At 41.3% G+C, this 20,518-nt stretch overlaps 1 protein-coding gene across 1 annotated transcript in view; it reads left to right on the top strand.

The window, feature by feature from the left end:
• Ces5a (carboxylesterase 5A) overlaps window positions 1-10,119 on the top strand; it is a 115,481-nt gene extending 105,362 nt beyond the window's left edge. The window contains exons 11-14 of the mRNA XM_045151456.1: window positions 650-797; window positions 6,352-6,501; window positions 9,736-9,808; window positions 9,890-10,119. Coding sequence (XP_045007391.1) covers window positions 650-797; window positions 6,352-6,501; window positions 9,736-9,808; window positions 9,890-10,037 — 519 coding nt within the window. The 3' untranslated portion in view covers window positions 10,038-10,119. The remainder of the gene's footprint in view (window positions 1-649; window positions 798-6,351; window positions 6,502-9,735; window positions 9,809-9,889) is intronic.
• The last annotated feature ends 10,399 nt before the right edge of the window (window positions 10,120-20,518 follow it).

Here is a 20,518-nt window from a genome sequence, read left to right as displayed (position 1 = left end):
GATTGTGGTGCGCACAGGGGGAGGCAGGTTGCTCCGCAGGGAGAAGAATTTTGGAGATGTAAAGGTGAGGGATGCTAAGAAGAAACCGGGAGAACCAACTGGAATGAAAGGGATGTAGAGCACAGTTGTGGGATTGGCTACTCTAAGAGAAGACCTACGTAGCTATTACAATATCTGGAAGGAGTGAAAAATATACCCCAAGGGCTGACAATAGAGAACAGGGAAGTGATTGCCATGTGGGTTCAGTGACATGCCACACAGAAAGAATTTGAAATTTTGCCTGCACTGACTAGTGTTTACTTAACATGTTGGCCATCATTGTTTCTTGTTAAGTTGGCTTTCATGTGGTGTTTTTTTTTAAAGTTATTGACAGTTTCCATAATATAGACAATAAACCATGATCATTCCCTCCCCAACTCCCATTCTCCCCTTCTCAAATCTACCCTCCAGCAAATCCCCTCCCTCTTCCAATTACTCTTATTTTGTTCTGATATCATCATCTTTTCCTTCTGTTATGAAGGTCTTATGTACATAGTGTCAGGCACTGTGAGGTCATGAATATCAAGGTCACTTTGTGTCTGGAAGGTTGCATTGGAAGCAGTCCTACCTTTCCTTTCACTCTTACATTCTTTCTTCCACCTCTGTACAGCATGTCCCCAGTGAAAATTTGCCCATTGTGGATAACGAATACTTCCAGGACAAGGTCTCCCTGAGTGATATCCGAGACAATTTACTGGACATGTTTGGAGATGTGCTCTTTGTAGTTCCTGGAATAGTCACTGCTCGACACCACAGAGGTAAGACCCTGAAGGGAATCTTCCAAAGACACAGTCCAGTGAGGCTGGTGGTCCCCAGGATCCATGTTGTCTGCCAACTGGCCACCTCTTCTGTACCTTGCAACAGGGAAGAGGCTAATGATGATACCATCATGGCTGTTTACACACTATAAACATAATTAATAAAAAAAAGTTGAGCTGGAGCCGAGTATGGTAGTGCATGCCTTTAATCGCAGCACTCAGGAGGCAGAGGAAGGAGGATCACCATGAGTTCTAGGCCACCCTGAGACTACATAGTGAATTCCAGGTCAGCCTGGGCTAGAATGAGACCCTACCTCAACAAACAAACAAACAAACAAACAAACAAACAAACAAACCAAAAAGTTTAGCTGGAATAACTATATACGTGTATGGGGAAAAAGTGAACATAACTGATAAATCGCATCATATATAAAAATTAACTTGAGATGAATTGTAAAACCAAATGAATGAGTGAAAATTGTACATAGGTAAAATGATTTGACTTAATGATGACAGCAAAAATGGGTAAGTAGAGAACTTTGGAAAATGATACCCCATGCAAGTGGTAAATAAATAAGAAAGGCCAATATTGCCAGAAACAAATCAGGGGTTTGTAGTCAGCAGTTGAACTTTTAAGCAAGATATAAACCCCACAGCTTCTACTACAGAGACAACCAAAAATTCCTTATCTGGTGCAGCTATCCTTTACAATTGAAGTATATATACGTTTTACATTCCAAGTTAAATAAAAACTGAGCTTATAGTTGATAACCCTTCCTGACAGGAAATGCTAACGGGGGCTTTGGTAGGGCTTTAAGCTAAAACAGGACAGTAGAAATCTTTCAAATCTATATGAAGAGATAAATAATACTGGTGAAATTATGTAAGCAAACATAAAAGTCATTATTTGTATATTGTTGTTTGATTCTCCTTTTTTATACATGAAGTAAAAGACAGTTGCAAAAAGCAGTCCTAAATCTGTTATCAACACACAATATCTAAAGATGCAGTTTTTTATGTTAACAATGTAGAAAAGTTTTTACACCATGTGTGTGTGTGTTGGAGAGTGCATGCCACAGCACATGTGTGGAGGTCAGGGGACAATTTTGAAGTGTCTGTGCTCCACCTTCTTTGAGACAGGGTATCTTGCTGCTGTAAATGAATGTCAGACTAGCTGGCCCATGAATTTCTGATTCTCCTGTCTCTGCCTCCCATTGTCATAGGTGCCCTGGGGTCATAGATATATGCAACATTTTTGCATGTAGCTTTTACATGGGTGCTGGGGAACTGGACCCAGACCAGCAGACTTTGTAAGCAGACTCCTTCTTTCTAGCACTGTGGAGAGTTTTTCATGATACCAAAACTAAATTACTATTAATTTGAACTAGATTGTTATAAGTTGAGGAGGAAAGGGGGAGGACAGAGTGGGAGGGTGAATCAATCAATATCTATATATGAGAAGTTCATAATGAAACTCATTATTTTATGAGCAAACTAAACTTATCAAGTAAAAATGTCTGAAAAGCACATGAAAGATGCCTAACATCTGTAATCATTAAGGAAACACAAATCAAAATTATAACTAGATAGCGCTTTGCTCATGTACAGACATACATATCACATATATATGTATGTATATAGTAGCTGTTATTGAAACAAGCAACTACAATGGCTGGAGAGCTAGCTCAGAGGTTAAATGCACTTGCTTGCAAACCCTGCCAGCCTGGGTTCAATACCCCAGTACCCACATAAAGCCAGATGCATAAAGTGGTCCATGGATCTGGAATTCATTTGCAGTGGCAAGAGGCTCTGGCACACCCATATTTATGTTCTCTTTCTCTACTCACAAATAAATAAAACATTTAAAAACTACTACAGAAAATAGATGCTGGTGATGATATGGAGAAGCTGCATCTCTTGCACCATGTGGGAGGTGGTGTAAAATGGTGCAGGCACTGCAGAAAATAATATGGCAAGTCTTCAAAAGAATTACATGGCTGGGGAGATGGCTTTAGGTGTTAGGGAACTTGCCTATAAAGCTAAAGGATCCATGTTCCATTCCCCTGGACCCACATAAGCCAGATGGCACAAGGTGGCACATGTGTCTGTAGATTGTTTGTAGTGGTTGAAGGCCCTGGCGCACCCATTTTCTCTCTCTCTCTTGCAAATAAATAAAATAAAGGTTTTTTTTTTTAATTACACATAGACTTTACCCATATGATTCAGCAACCCCACATCTATTCAACATCTAAAAGAATCAAAGTCAGGGACTTGAATAGATATTGATACACTCATGTCCATAGCACGATTATTCATGATAACCAGAAAGTAGAACCACCACCCAGGTGACATTGGTGAATACTACATGGTTTGCATTTACAGAAGTATCTAAACAGAGCCATATTCCTAGAGACAGAAAGTGCAATCTTGGTGCCAGCGGTTATTTTTTTGACAGAAGACAGTATTAGTGTCGGATAATGAAAAGGTTCTGGAGATGTATAGTGAAAAATAGTTGCATAATGATAGGAAATTAATTCTACTAAACAGCACACTTAAAAATGATCAGAACTCCTTCTTTATCAATAGTCAAATTACGTATAAGTGGAGTCATCTCTCGAAAGGCAGATACTGCAGCAGGGAGTAAAGAAGGCAGGATGCGTAGTACTCATCAGCGACTTCTACTAGAACCAATGACACAAACTGGTTGAAGGTGAAAGAATGAAAAAGCTATTCCATGTAAACACTAACTGGCTGTAAAAATCAGACAAAATAAATCTTAAGACAAATCATTGAGGCAAGATCTAGGGAAGGACATTATGAAAGGTTAAGAGCAACCCCACTAAGAACATATCATCATTCTAAGTCTATATGTACCTGGAAACAGAACCACAAAATATATGAAAAAGCATGGAGGGATTATTTATATCAGTAGTCTGAGACTTAACACTTCACTTTCAATAACTGTGTAAAAGGGAGGAAACAGAAGACTTGAATAATATTGAAAGTTAGTCAGACTTTGCAGACATTAAAGAACATTGCATTCAACAACTTCGATTTCGTGTTTTCTGAAGTCCACATGAAACATCCTCCACGTTAGGTCACTGAAGAAATCTCAGTGAATTGAAAAGGAGGGAATTATGACCACAGTTGGGTAAATTTAAAAAAAAATCAACAAAAGGAAATATGGAAACTCAAAAATATGTAGAAATCAAATTTTTATCTTTAAAAAAATATGCTAAAATCATAGCACAGAAACTGCTCAGCATGGTTTAACATCAGGGGAATGAAAAACAAACCAAAAATTAGGGGACTAATTCCATCTGATAAAATGGCTAAAATTATACACACAGGCCATACCAAACAGAATGGCTAAGGATGTGAAGTATTCAGAATTCTTAGTTACTTCTGGTGGTAAATAAGCTTGTACAATCACCCTGGAAAACTGTCAATTTCTTACAAAGTTAAATGCACCTACCCCATCATTCAGCCATTCTGAATATTTACTTTGAACCACATCTATAGTTTGGAAACTTCTAACTTAAAAATCTGTGTTTGGTATTTTCTGAAGAGGGGAGAAGGTATATGTCCCTACAAAAGACTTGTGGAGCCAGGTGTGGTGGCACACACCTTTAATCCCAGCACTTGGGAGGCAGAGGTAGGAGAATCACTGTGAGTTTGAGGCCACCCTGAGACTACAGAGTGAATTCCAGGTCAGCTTGGGCTAGAGTGAAACCCTACTTCAAAAAGCTAATCCCTCCCCCCAAAAGACTTGTTCATGTATATTCATAGATGCTTTACTCATAATAACTGAAAAGTCCTAACAACATGCCTGTCATCAAATGAATGGATGAATAATACATTGTGGCATGTTCCTGCAATGGCAAAGCACTCCTGTATTGATGGGTAGACTTGCATAAATCTTAAAAGCATTATGTTGAGCAAGAGAAGCTGCTGAGTGCATGATAGAATGCGGGGGATATCTCATTTATGCGCAGTTTGGGGACAGGTGAAATTGATCTGTGGTACAGAATAAGGACATTGCCTGTATCTCAGGCAAGTGACATTGAAAGAGATGTTTTGGAGTTGGTGGAAATGTGTGGGTACATGACTATGTATGCTTTTGCAGAAGCTTCTCAAACTGTACACTTAAAAATATGGGCTTTTGGGCTGGAGAGATGGCTCAGCAGTTAAAGGATTTGCCTGCAAAGCCTGATGACCTGGGCTCAATTCCCCAGTATGCGCATAAAGCCAGACGTGCAAAGCAGTGCATGCATCTGGTGTTCATTTGCAGTGGCTGGAGGCCATGGTGTGCCTATTCCCTCTCTCTTTTTAAAAGCTTTTTTTAAAAATTTATTTATTTGAGAGCAACAGACACAGAGAGAAATACAGATAGAGGGAGAGAGAGAGAATGGTCGCGCCAGGGCTTCCAGCCTCTGCAAACGAACTCCAGAAGCGTGCGCCCCCTTGTGCATCTGGCTAATGTGGGACCTGGGGAACCGAGCCTCGAACTGGGGTCCTTAGGCTTCACAGGCAAGCGCTTAACCGCTAAGCCATCTCTCCAGCCCTATTCCCTCTCTCTTCTTACAAATAAACAAATAAAATATTTTTAAATATGTTCTTTTATTTTAGAGAGAGAGAGAGAGAGAGAGAGAGAGAGAGAGAGAGAGAGAGAGAGGAGAGTGTGAGAGAGAAACAGAGAGAGAATAAGAGGAGAGGAAGTGGAGACAACAAGTACAAGGCAAGTGTAACTGTGGGATCCTGTTTTCTGGAAGTACAACTGAGCCAGTAAGAGGGTAAATTGATATCAGTGTGTGTTTATATGCACTCATGACAATGAGTGCCTGTGTGTGCTCATGCCTGTGGTCCCAGATATGTGTGTGGGAACATTACGGAGCAACGATCTTTGGGAGGACAGAGGTTATTGCAGCCAGGTTTGCATTGCCGGTAGTAGAAATCACCTAACTAATAGCAGCTCATTGGAAAAAAGAGGTTTATTTTGGCTTACAGGCTCGAGGGGGAAGCTCCATGATGATAGGGAAAATGATGGCATGAGCAGAAGGCGGACATCACCCCTGGCCAGCATCAGATGGACAACAGCAATAGGAGAGTATGCCAAACATACTGGCTGTAACACTCATAAGCCCACTCCCAATAATACACTCCATCCAGGAGGCAATAATTCGCCAGTCTTCATCAGCTGGGAACTTAGCATTCAGAACAACTAAGTTTATGGGGACCCTGAATCAAACCACACAGATGTGGAGTGCAGGGTGCACGTGTGTGGATTGTCTTGGAAGCAGGGAATCAGCTTTATTCTGTTTGCCTCCAGACATTGGAACCAGGGTCAATGAGTGGAAGTCACAAAAAAGTAGATCTTAGCTTAATTTGAATAGCATTTTTGGGGAGTAGAACTATTGCTTTCTTAGAATGCCCTGGATTGTCACTGAGCTGTTCCAACCCTAGATGTATAAATCTAGGACTGACAGGTAAAGATGCAGGGCCAGCCCCCAGTTCCACCTGCACACACACCTCGCCTCTCTTGGTTTTTCATCAGATGCAGGTGCACCTGTCTACTTCTATGAGTTCCAGCACCGGCCCCAGTGCTTTAACTACTCAAGGCCAAGCTTTGTCAAGGCTGACCACACAGATGAAATCCGCTTTGTCTTTGGAGCTGCTTTCCTGACCGGTGACATCGTCATGTTTGGTAAGGAACTGTCTGGAGGGGCTCCTGCTATTGCAGGGACGTGGAAGAAGGAATGAGATGGAGAGAAGAATCAACTCTCCACTGCTGACGCAGAGTGCCTGCCCACCCCAGCACTATGCACGAGCCGGTTGGGATCTAATCATCTCTGGTTTACAGGCAGACATATCATGCCTCTAGAAAATGTCCCCACTTGGATTTCTAGAAACCAAGATGAAGAGGAGCTGTAAATAGTTGCCAGATGGGTGCTTCACTTTGATCTAAAGCCTTCAGGGATAGGTGTTTGGGGACAACACTCAAATAATCTAATTTTTTGAGGAAATTTCATCTTCTTTGTCTTTCTAAAAACCTCCCTGAGTCCACCAAGGCTTTTAAAAGCAGGGAATATATATATATATGAATTCCAGCTTGATATTTCTGGACCCAGGTGAGCTTGCAAGTGGTTATTAGTGATGTTAATTGATTTATTTCTAAATTTATGACATGTTTGGTGCCCAAAGTAACAAGCCAACAGAAAATATTACAGGCAAATTACAGACCAAAGAGCTAAAATGTTAGAACTAAGATATCTACTTGAAAACATTCTGGGGGCTGGGTAGGTGGCCCACTGGATAGAAGCACTTGCTATGAAAGCGTGAGGAGCTAAGTCTGATCCCCAGGACCCAGGCAAAAAGCTAGGTGTGGCCACACACACCTATAACCACAGCACTGAAGCAGGCAGAGGCAGGAGGATTGTTAGGCTGAGCCAGCCTAGCCAAAAACACGGTGAGCTAAGGAAATAAGGCAGAAAAGTCATAGAAGAGGACACTCTGGCTTCTATACATTAATGTATAGGTGCACGCATACACACACACACACACACACACACTCATACACACAGAGCAAAAATAAAAGAAAGAACCTTTAAAAATGGAGGTTCTTGGGCTAGAGATGGCTTAGAGATTAAGGTGCTTGCCTGCGAAGCCTAAGGACCCAAGGTTCCATTTCCCAGTACCAACTTAAGTGAGATACACAATGTGGCACATGCATCTAGAGGCCCTGGCAGTCTCCCTTTCAAATAAATAAATAAATAAATAAATAAATAAATAAATAAATAAATAAATAAATAAGTTTTAAAAATGGAGGCTCTTAACTAATTTACACTGCCATCTCAACAAGATAGAGCGTCCAGGGTAGAGTGTGGGCTATGGCTTAGCCATTGTTTTATTCATTTATTCTCAGAGATAATAACAAAACTACCTTAAAGAAGGTTCACAGATGGAAGAAATGAAACAATCAGCATAAAGCAAACAGCAAATGCTCCGCAGATGTGACTATAGATATTTAGCAGTGGGATGACACATGGATTCTCCAAACTGGGAACCGTGAACCTGAACCTAGACTTCCTAAAGTCGGGGTGAAAAGAGCAATCTGATAAAAGATTGTCTAGGTTATGGAAAAGGAAACATGAGTGGCTTTTAAAATACAAGAACCCTTTCCATTTTCAATCTCAATTATGAAAGAATTTCAGGTCACCGTTGGCTGGTGAATCCCTTTCTTTAATCCATCAAGGTTGGGAAGAACAATATATTTTAGCCAATGTATTCCAATAAGTGTGGGAAGCAGACAAGTTCATACATAAGTAGAAGATCCTATGAACATTTAAAATGTGTGTAGTCTTTTCTTTTTTTTTTTAAATTATTTATTTATTTATTTATTTATTTATCTGAGAGTGACAGACACAGAGAGAAAGACAGGTAGAGGGAGAGAGAATGGGCGCGCCAGGGCTTCCAGCCTCTGCAAACAAACTCCAGACACGTGCGCCCCCTTGTGCATCTGGCTAACGTGGGACCTGGGGAACTGAGCCTCGAACCGGGGTCCTTAGGCTTCACAGGCAAGCGCTTAACCGCTAAGCCATCTCTCCAGCCCAGTGTGTAGTCTTTTCTAATTGAAATTTTTTTTGCATAATTACATTTTCACGTGTGTAAAAATGTATGTGTGCACTAATACACTGCTTTCCCCAACAGAAGGCGAGAAACAATGTAAAGACCCATTAGTAGACTACTGGGGCCATGTTTAGTATATATTTAAATATCATTAAGCGTAAAGGAATATAAATATGTTTGAATGTAAATATTATGGTTTTATAGAACAACAACTGATAACTTCATCAATGATGATAATACAATTCTACATACAATTTCAGAATACATGCCCATGGATAGCCACATGTGTGGTAGGTCCGCTTACACCCTTGTGCAGCTACAGCCTCTCTTCCTTAAGATGCTTGTGAAGGTGGTGGAATTGCGTGCCTCAGAGTTTGGTGGCTAGGTGTCTTCAGGGCAGTGATAAGAGTGACACTTATAACCTAGCATTTGGGAGGCAGAGGGAGAAGGATCACTATGAGGTTGAGGCTACTCTGAGACTATGTAGTGAATTCCAGGTCATCCTGCGCTAGAGCAAGACACTACCTCTAAAAAACTAAACAAAAAAAAGTAACAGTTACTTTGATTAGATACTAGGTACTCATCCTTAATTTTAGATTGTGTACATTAATTAGGTATTACCTTTTCACATAAAGAAAAACAGTACAGTTGTCCCTCATATCTGTGGTTTAACTAACTGTAGATCAAAAATATTTAGGAAAATTATAGTTGTACTGGAGAGGTGCAGATGTTTTGTCTTATCATCATTCCCTAAGTAGTGCAGCCTGATAGCTATTTACATGACATGTACGCTTCTAGGTGTTGTAAGCAATGCAGGGATGATTTAAAGTATAAGTGAGCATTTGGATTGATTATATGCAAAAATGACACAAATGACAGCATTTTATATAAGGAGTTTAGCGTCCTTGGATTTGGTACCTATAGGAGCATTCTAGGAACAATCTTTGGAGGAGGAGGAGGAAAAGGTAAAAGAGAGAAGAGAAGAAGAGGATGAAGGAGATAGGGAGAGAGGAAAAGAAGGAAGGAGAAGGTGATAGAAAGAAGGAGAGAGGATGTCTGTGCCTCCACAGGCAATGTAGCCTCATGGGAATGACTGGAAGAGTGGGGTAGACAGGAAAGACACGCTCACCTGCAGTTTTTGAAGCCTGTATTTCTTGGTCAAAGCACAGTTGCTGCATGTCTCAGCTGCACAGCATACAAAACCAGTGCAAAGACTTATGGGAGTCAGAAAGGGGTGGGCTTATGAACAGGATCCTGCTTGGGGTCCCAGCGAATCCTCATGAGCATCTGGGTTTGTGTTCATCTCCTGCAGAAGACGCCACAGCAGAGGAGAAGCTGCTCAGCAAGAAGATGATGAAATACTGGGCTAACTTTGCTCGGAGAGGGTAAGTGAGCTTGCCGGCCTCCCCCAGGTCACATACATGAGGATGATCCATCTCACCTCTCCCGTCTTCTCTCGCTTCCAGGAATCCTAATGGGGAAGGTGTTCCTCAGTGGCCAGTGTACAACGGGAAGGAGCCATACCTGATGCTGAATCTGAACATCAGTGTTGGACAGAAGCTGAAAGAGCAGAGAGTGGGATTTTGGACAGATATCCTCCCTCTGACCTTGTAGACTTCTGACGCCCTGCTTAGGCCTGCTTCCCTTGCCATCCTCCTTTCCCTGCCTTTGCCTTTCATTCTCTCTGCTGCTCCTTAGAGGCCATCTTTGTGTGACGTTAATTTTCCTGCTTTTCTAAGTTTCTTCCTCAGTCATATCCCTCATTCTCAGTTTAGCTACTTCCTGTGGGGTAATCTGCTTTAGCTGATGTTGGATGGACTTAGGACTGATCCTCATGAAATTCTTGTCAACATCAAAAAATTCAATTTGACTTGGGAGGCAATACAGTGCCCTAATGAGTCTGAAGGAGGGCTGGCCCATTAGTTGTCATAATGATGATCTTGTTACTCATATGTAATAAAATCAGAATGCAAATCATACACATGGAACAGACATTTAATGCTGTACTGATTAACCTCCTGGTGCCCCCAGTCTTTGAAATAAAGTAGACTTTCTGTTAGAGAAAGTATCTGTGTTTATCACTTAAGGTGTGGATTTCTGGACCCCAATCCAGGGGAGCTTTAGCCACAGGCAAAGTATAAATATACTAGACACCTGTGGATTTGAGGTGAATCTTAGACAGATATGTGGGAAAAAAGGACATGCCAGACAGCGTCCTGCTCAGTATGGGAAACCAGACATCATCCAAGGTCAAGGACATAGAGAGTGAAAACCAGGCAGCACAGGTCGGACTAAAGACATCAAGAATAAAAGAGAACACTTTGGTGAGGTGAAGGATAGTCCTCCATTTATTAAGGTTATATCGAATGCATTCTATATGCCAAACATGCCCTTTGCCAGGGGGCCAGTGGCAAACAGAAACATGACCTCTGCATACAGCAAGCAAGCAGACATCAGGAATCATGCACATACCTGAATATCTTATGATGCGTTTTGCAAGGGAAAGCACGGTGTTTTAAGAAAGCACTGAGTGAATCTGATTTAGATTGAAGTCTTAGCAGACTTCCTCTGAGATTTCACATCTCCATGAAGAAAGGGCTGAGCTAAACTTAGCTGCGTGCTAGGTGAGGAGAGTGCTTTACACACCATCATTCAGAGGATATCCTCTTGCATTTATTTATTTATTTATTTGAGAGCGACAGACACAGAGAGAAAGACAGATAGAGGGAGAGAGAGAATGGGCGCGCCAGGGCTTCCAGCCTCTGCAAACAAACTCCAGACGTGTGCGCCCCCTTGTGCATCTGGCTAACGTGGGACCTGGGGAACCGAGCCTCGAACCGGGGTCCTTAGGCTTCACAGGCAAGCGCTTAACCGCTAAGCCATCTCTCCAGCCCTCCTCTTGCATTTTTATGTCCATGCTATCCATGTTATATTTCACATTATATTTCACCATGGTGATTCATTTTGTTATGTTTGCTTCAGGAGTATACAGGAGGGACATAGGGTATGAGGGTTCTGAGATGCCAGTTACTTCAAGTTTGTCTGGCTCAGAGATCTCCAACTCACAGACTGAATCTGATCCCCAAAAGTGTTTGGTTCAGCCTACATGTAAAAGAAATGTGTTGGAATTAGTTTGGGGATAAGTTTTATTAAGAAATATTATGTTAAAATCCATATTTCAGACCTCTTAAAAAATCTAGTTGCATCCCCATATGATAACCAAATCACATACAACTTTGGTGCATATTAGAAGGTATTCCTTCCTCAACCCATTTGCAGACATCTTCTAGGAAACTGTCATGTGTCCCCAGAGAAGGTTTCTTTCTGACAAGCTCTCAGAGCAGATTGACCATGGCTGCCAGGTAGTCTCTGGTTTAGGTGATGTTGTGAAGGGTGGATCAAAGGTTTGTGGGCCAGTTTATGGCTCTAGAAAGAGGCAAAGCCACCTTCAAGTGAGCTGGAGATTTAATGGATTTTTCAGTTGCAGAAGGCTCATTCTTATACTGATGTGTGAAGAAACTACCAGCTAGTGAAGACCATTCATTAAAAATACTGTGATACTGATTCAAAGCCAGGCTGCACTTACAATTTCATGTTCAGGACTCTCACTTTTTTTTTTTTTTTGGTTTTACCAGTGGAAATCCAATTTGGGCATTATCTATTGCTCTTCCAAATCCATCCTTAGAAAAAATTGATTTGTTCATTTGGTAAACATTTATACAGTGCATACCTGAGGCTGAGAAATGAAGCTGAGTGCCTGTGTGGACAAGACAGGACCTAATCAGATGGCTGTAATAAGCTTCTAATAGCACCATGGAAATGCATACAGGACAGGAGAGATGCCATGGTGGTCCTTTCCAAGGACACAAAGAGAGAGCTATGTGATAAAATGGAAAAATGTACTACAACTTCCCAAAACATCAGTTTTATTTGATGAGAGATTTAAACTGCTTATCTCAAAACATGTATTAATTAAGGAATTGAAGTAAATTTTCAGGCACACTTCTTTCATCTAATCTTGTATACATGGTTCATATACCTTTCAAAACTCCCCTGTTGAGGACTTCTAGGGGAAGGTAGCTTTGCTGTAGGAGTCGCTAAAACCCTAATTAGCCCTGTGAGTGTCGCTTTGCTCTCTGTAGTAGAGAATTCAATCTCGCACTAGTTTATGTTCACAGGGCAAAAGATAGCTCTGGAGATGCATTAGATAACTTCGCACCTTGGAATAAAGGAGTGTGCTGTCCCCACCTTAGTGATGAAGAAACTGAAGTTAGGCATAGCTATAAAAATGAATCCCTTTCAGTGACTTTAAAGTCATAGAGTTGATAAGTGACAGAATCAGACTGGGCTTAGGGCACTAAGCCCACAATTTTTTATTTTCTATTATTTTGAGGTGCCTCTGTCCAATAATGAAACATTAACTGACTTAGGTAAAGGATCTTATCTTTCTGTGGCTTGTATGTTTTTACTGTCTCTGTGGCCATGAAGAGTAGGAGCGAGAAGGTGGACCTTGGGTGATCCTGATATCAAAGGTCCTAGGAGGCTGAGGAGACAGAATGCTCTGCTTCATATCAGAGAAAACTTAGGCAAAAGGGCATGAGTATTAATGCAGGAAAAACTTAGTGTTATAGAGAGTAGAGTGGTGACTGTTCAGGGTTCTATCATGAAAAGTATTAAGATTTGTTTACTGATTTTTGGCTCTCTAGCCAAGAGATTTTGGTATAGATTTTACACTTTGTTTTGCCATAAGATGTCTCATGTACTTGGGCTCCTTGGTTTTATTTTATTTTATTTTCCAGCCATTGAAACTGAAGGAGCAACACTACCGAAGTTTTAGAAGGGTATGCAATCATGAAAAGGTTTAGGAGTCCCCATCTTGAAGTAATCCATGTGGAAGCACTGGGGACCATGTTGATGCATACTAAATAAGTGGGGCTACGGCAACTGCAAGTTGGTCATGCTTAATTCCTAAGTTGATAACATATGTATGCTTTTTCCATAGCACCTCAAGCATCTTAGATTTGGTGATCATTATGTAATGTTTAAGATTTTAAAATTAAATGGCTGAAACTCCAGGAAAAAAAAAATACTGTGATATTAAATGATGTTGCACACATCTCTTGTATATGGTTCATGGGCCCAGCATCCTTAAGTGTGCTTCTAATTTTGACAGGTGTCTTATTAGGGTTAGCACATTTCTACATCACCCAGATACAAAGCGCTCTGCCCTCCTTCCTATTCACATGACAGCAGATGCTTTGTGGGTTCAATGTTGATATGTAAATGTTTAGCATCCATTTTCCCCTCTAACTGATGCATCCATACCAGGAGTATAAGTAGAAGAAATGTTTGGAGGGATATCCCAGTATCTCATTGCCAGTCACTCCGAGACCAATGGAAATGCAGACTTTTTGGATAGGACCTGGAAATCAGTTTGTAGGAACCTAAACCGTTTTAATTAAAACCACTGAGATATGTACTTTATAAGGTGTTAGACTATCTCCAAAGAGCTCTTTGCTATCCTAGACAATATGGATATTCTTCTTTTTTTTTTTTTAAATTTTTTGGTGTTTCAGACAGTCTCAGACTAGCCTGTGAATTGCTCATTGTCCAGCAGATGGCAGCACCTCAACACAGGAAAACATGCTTCTCCCCAAGGGAAGACTCCAGGACTCCTGAGGCTCAGATACTGTAGAACTGGGACAGAGAACACCAACAAAAAATGTCAATGGCTAAAATAGAAACCAATAATATATATGTTTCTCATTTCCTATGTAGCATTTGGAAAGAGGAAGTGGTATAAACCATTACCTGACAAGGCCAATTGAAAATCAGACCCACAGAGGTTGGGCCTGCAGTGATTTTTAGCCTTTGTACTTCCTGGTCAAGTTCCTAAAGAGCCTCAGATAAAGGCAGAGAGGAGACATCCTCCCAGGGTTCCCTGCTCCTTCTAGTCTTCTGGCTGCACAGCTTTGGAATCTGGATCCTTGTCCATGTCAGAAGCCCAGCTCTCCCCTCTCAGCCTCTGGCCTTCACAGCAGGTGGCCACCACCATCCTTTCCCAGAGGTGAGGAGAAAGCAGGAATTGTTCTCAGCCTTGCATGGGGACGTGTGCGCGGAGAGGTTCCCTACCTGGTGGTGTCTCAGACAACCTCGGCTCCTATGAACCTAGTCTTTCCCAAAGCTGAGATGAGACCATTTGGTCACAACTCTTTGCTAAAATTCATGTTTAGAGTTTAGAAATGCATGTTTCATTTGTTCCCAGGAAAGGGCCGAGTGACCAAAAACCTAAAAGCTTATGTTGCCACTTGATTGTGTCATTGTGTAGCTTAGGCTGGCCTCCAAGTCACTGCCCTCTTGTCTCAGCCTCTTGAGTGCTGAGATTGCAAGCCTGTACCACCATACCCAGCTCATTTGGTTCTTTTTTATAATATTATTTATTTATTTGAGAGGGAGAGAGAGAGAGAGAGAAAGAGAGAGAGAGAGAGAGAGAGAGAGAGAGAGAGGGAGGGAGGGAGGGAGGGAGAGAGAGAGAGAGAGAGAATGGGCATGTCAGGGCCACCAGCCACTGCAAACAAACTCCAGATGCATGCGCCCCTTGTGCATCTGGCTTATGTGGGTCCTGGAGAATAGAACCGGGACCCTTTGGCTTTGTAGGCAAATGCCTTAACCACTAAGCAATCTCTCCAGCCCCTCATTTAGTTCTTATACATTCTGGATATTGATTTCCTGTCAATGATTGGCTAACAAGGATTTTTCTCTAATTCTGTAGGCTATGTCTTTACTGTTAGTTCCATACTTTCTTTGCTGTCGAAAAGCTTTGTGGCATGACCTAATCTCCCTTTACTGATTTTCACCTTAATTTCCAGTGCTTTTGGATCTTATCCAGAACAATCATCATCTAAGCCAGTAGTTGTAGAATTTTCCATGATGTTTTCCTCCAGTAGTTACAGAATCTTGGGTTATACATGAAGGTATTTGGTCCAGTTTGAGTTGTTTTATCTACAGGTAAGAGATAGTGGTCAGGCTTATATCTTCACACATGAATATCCATTTCCCCGCATTTTCCCATTGCTTGTTTTTAGCATCTTTGCTGAAATCAGGTGGGCATTGATGTGTGAATTATTTTTCTGGGTCCTCTACTCAATTCCATTTGTCTGTCTATCTGTCTGTCTATTTTTATGTCAATATTATGCTGTCTTGTTACAATGGCTCTATTGTATTTATATTGTGAAATCAGGTGTGATTTCTCTGGCTTTGGGTCTTTTTTTATTTTTTTTTATTTTTATTTTTTATTTAAATTTTTATTTATTTATTTGAGAGCAACAGACACAGAGAGAAAGACAGATAGGGGGAGAGAGAGAGAATGGGCGCGCCAGGGCTTCCAGCCTCTGCAAACGAACTCCAGACACGTGCGCCCCCTTGTGCATCTGGCTAATGTGGGACCTGGGGAACCGAGCCTCGAACTGGGGTCCTTAGGCTTCACAGGCAAGCGCTTAACCACTAAGCCATCTCTCCAGCCCATGGCTTTGGGTCTTTTGGCTAAAGATTCCTTTGGCTGTCTGGGATCTTTTTTGTTTCTATATACTGTTCATTGTAGTGGTATCTCACATACATTTTAATTTTATTCTTACATATTTTGGGGGCTCATTGAGTTTGTGATTACTGTTTTGGTTTCTTTCTCAATGAATTCATTATTAGTGTATAGAAAAACGACTAAAATTTTATGTTGATTTTCTTTCTATCCTGGTACTCTACTGAATTTGTTAATCAGTGTTTTTAATGTTTTTGTTTTAACTTATCTATTTGCAAGAAGAAAGAGAGAGAGAGAGAGAGAGAGAGAGAGAGAGAGAGAGAGAGGAAGAGGAGAGAATCGGAGTGCCAGAGCCCCTTGTCACTGTAAACAAACTCCAGATGGATGTGCCACTTCGTGCATCTAGCTTTACATGGGTACTGGGGAATCGAACCTAGGCTATCAGGTTTTATCATCAGGTACTTTTACACTGTAAGTCATCTCTTCAGCCTCTTAATCAGTCTTTCGGTGGTGCAATCAGGTTTTTTAAATCACTTTATCTGCTGATAAAGGTTATTTGACTTGTTCATTTTCTATTCATTTGCCTTTTGTTTCTTTCTGTCTCCTAAGTTCTTAGGATAAAATTTCTAGTAATATGTTAAACAAGATCAATGAGACTGGACCCTTTTTTCTTGCTACTGATATTATGGAAAATCAGTTTCCCCTTATTAAGTATGACATTGACTATGGATTTGATGCAAACTATTTCTATTATTTATTATTGTCATTATTATTATTATGAGGAATAATAGGGGAAGCTCCCACCCAATCTGTGAGTGAAAGGTCATAAATATAAATAAATAAAAAGAGTAAAAAAATTTAAACTAAGAAGAAAAGGAAAGAATATTAACTTAAAAAAAATCTCTTCCTAGCCAAGGTGTTTGACTTAGCCAATAAAGATGGAGAATGAGGGTCTATGCTGAGCAAAGCTTTTCTTGGCATCTTTTCGAGCTGTACTCCAGGGACAGGGCCTTAGCCACAGGCGTCTTTCTGCTTTTCTCTTAGCTGCCAGGTGTTAGTAGGCAGCTGCAGCCGAGCTGAATGCTGGAAGTTTTTTTCTCTCCAGCCCTTCTTAGGCTCTCACTGTCCTTATGATTGAAGAACTATTGATGTTCCCTTTCCAGGAAACTTTGTCAAGCAGGTATGTTATTGCTAGCTATATTTCCCTATTTACTTAAAAAAAAATGAAATTTATTTATCTGGAAGCAAAGAGAAATAGAAGAGAGGCAAACAAAAGAATGGGTGCACTAGGGCCTCCAGCAGACTCCAGGTGCATCTGGCTTCACATAGGTACTGGAGAATTGAACTTGGGTTGTTAGATTTCTCCGTGCCCTTCTTTACTTTTTATTTTGCCATGATTTAACTGTAAGAAATAGTGACAGAGATTCCAGGCATACCTTTAATTTGTTGACAGTAATGCAGGTCTTTCATTTATCAGAATGATGTACAATTTCTGTTTTGCGTGAATGTGTTCAAGTCAAAAGTAATAATTCAGATAGAACACTGATAGGGTGCTAACCTTTAAATAAAAAGAGAGTGACAAGAGGCTGGGAGGGAAGGAAGAGGAGGCTGTTTTTGAGTTGGTGTCTCCTCTGTAGCCCAGGCTGGCCTCAAACTCACAGGGATGCTTCTGCCTCAGCTTCCTGGGTGCTAGGATACAGGATGAGCCACCACATCCAGCGAGAGTGAGAGAGAGAGAGAGAGAGAGAGAGAGAGAGAGAGAGAGAGAGAGAGGAGAGAGAGAGAGAAAGGGAGAGAGAGAGGGAGAGGGAGGGAGAGGGAGAGAAGGAGGAAGGGAAGGACAAAGGCCGAGAGAAAGAATATGAGAAGGGGCACCTCAGGGCCTCCTGCCATTGCAAACAAACTCTAGATGCATGTGCCACTTTGTGCACCTGCCATTATATTGGTACTGGGGAATCAAACTAAGGTCATAAGGCTCTGCAGGATAGTGCCTTGGCCACTGAGCCATCTCTCCAGCTCCAGGAGAGCTTCTATTTGAGTGGTCTTTATGATTAATGTTTACTTCTGGATAAGGCAAGATGCAGACCACCGTGTAAATGGAGCTGTGTTAAAGGAGACCACAAAGTCCCAGCCTCTCCACAGGCTTTCCTTCCCTTCCCAAAGTGGCCAGCATGAGAGCTAATGAGCATTCTGGTTTGAATTTGTCTCTCCCCAAGATTCTTTTCAGCTGAAACCTCTGGTAGAGCTTAATCAGAGTTACACATCGATAACATTATTTCAAATACAGGTTTCGTGGCATTTAGGTACAGCAAAACCAATGGAGAGATCCCTGTAATTGGAGTCCTAGACAAAGGGGCACATAAGCTGATATGGGGGTGGCTCAACATGGGGGAAGCAGTGTTGGTGGTGAGGTAATGCGGACAACAGCCTGTATGTGGTTTCCATAGAAAGGAAGGGGTGAAATGAGCAGACTTAGGATTGGCTAGTTTAAATGATTTCAGTGGGCTCTGGGGCAGAAAAACTGTTCCTACTGTTTCTTGGCCCTGGAGTTATTACGGCAGGTCGTTAGAGGTTCAATGTATGAGAGCCTGATAAAGCAAGTGGTTGAAGATGGACACTCAGGATAAAACACGCTCACAGAAAAAGTGGTTTTCTGTCACTAGGAACAAGCCAACCATGTAGGGGACTCCTTGGTTCAGGAAGCCCCAGATATTCTAGAGTTCAAGTAAAGAAGTAAGGAGCCTGGGTGATTCAGTATCTAGGACCAAGGAAATGTGCAGAGGTGTTAGGATAGATTTTACCAAACTGCCCTTAAGAATGTCTTTTTTTTTTTTTAAAAAAAAAACTTTGGCCAATAATACTTATCAAGTGTTACAAATATAGCAATGGGAACAACTCTGGAATCTGGTATGAGGATGTGTGTCCTGGTTTGCAGACTCTTGATCTGGATAGATCTGAGATCCCTTGGCACTTGGTTGGCAGGAGGGAGAAGCACTGTGTACTGACCTGATCTTCTCCCCATCACACAGCTATCCCCAGCCCTGATGTGCAAGCCCAGGAGAACAAGCTGTCACGTGGAGAACGTTTAACCATGCTCCAAAGGATAGCTTGTCTTCAGTCATCTTCCATCCATCCCTTATTATATTTGGGACTGAAATGTTCTCCTGAAGGTCATGCTTTTACTGGTTGGTCCCCAGTTTGTAGTGCTATTTTGATGTTTGTGGAGCTTTAATGAGGCAGGGGATGGACAGTGGAAGGAGATGAGTAGGAGTGAGTCTTTGATGGTCATACTTGTTCCTGGTTCTGGCCTGGTTTCTTCCTGATTCACCCATATGGAAATGTTCGACCATGCTTTCTGCACAAGGATGGATTGCAACCCTGTAAATCTGTGAGCCAAACAAACATTTCCTCCCTTACATTGTTTATGTCAGGTATTTTTTTAGACTGATGAAAAAATATGTAGCACATGGCTTATCTGCTTCTGTCAGAGTCTACATTTGGAAACGCTCTATGTATATGTATTTTGTAGATACTTGGATTAAAGCTTTGAACAGTTCCTCTTTCAGTGACTCCTCTCTTGTGCTCATGGCTCAGTATTCAGGCACCCTGTTCTCTTTTCACCCTTCCAGTCCAAATGGCCCCTCCATGAAAATTTCCTCTATTTCTCCAAATCTGCCAATGCTCAGGGCCATCATGTGAAGCCACAGGCAGTGTGGGCACTGACAATCTCAGGACACACAATCACAGAGAACATTTTTCTATACTGAGGACACTGTCTTCACCCAAATGTCTATACTAGTCTATAGTTTTAACATAAGCCTGAACCATGTGTTTGGGTTTTACTGATATAATCCAATCTGGATATTTTGGATCTAAATTTTTACATGCTTTCTTTAGTTATCTTTTCTTCTTTTTTTATAAAAGATAAAAGAAAACTTTTTACCTTACAAAGAGGAACTTGTTTTACTATTGGCTTTTGGGATTAAAATAAAAGAAATCCAGAAGAATGTTTGTCAAAGTGTAGTGTGCTTATTCCTGGAGTTATGCAAGATCTTTTTGACGGTATACAAATAAACCATAGGTCTTTAATTAAAGGGGTATATGTTACTTTTATTTGCGCATGCGTGTGCATGTGTGTGTATGTGTAGAATATGAGTTGTGTGGTATGTGTGATGGGTGGTGTATGCATTTGTTTGTGCAGATGCACACCCCATAGCTGTGCATGTAGCGGCCAGTGGGGAATGTGGGATGTCCTCTTTTTATCACCCATCCATGTCTGAGAAGGGTGTCTCCTCTCCCAGAGCTGCTGTCCATCAGACAGCCCCAGATATTCTTGGTTCTCCATCCCTGCAGACTGTGGTCACAGATGTGTGTTGTTACATCCAGCTTTTTACATGGGTTTTGGGGAGTCAACTTTGGTGATCTCCTGTTCAACAGGCCCTCATGTTTAAGTGGCAACTTCTTTTAAGTGCTAAGCCATCTCCCAGCTTCTATGGATCAGAAAAAATAATTCTAATACAAAATCAATGTCTAAATGGATTTTATTTATAACAGGGGTTTG

Source organism: Jaculus jaculus, chromosome 1, assembly GCF_020740685.1.
Source record: "Jaculus jaculus isolate mJacJac1 chromosome 1, mJacJac1.mat.Y.cur, whole genome shotgun sequence".
Classification (NCBI taxonomy): domain Eukaryota; kingdom Metazoa; phylum Chordata; class Mammalia; order Rodentia; family Dipodidae; genus Jaculus; species Jaculus jaculus.
Note: the sequence above shows the minus strand (reverse complement) of the source record. Positions and strands in the feature narration are given on the sequence as shown.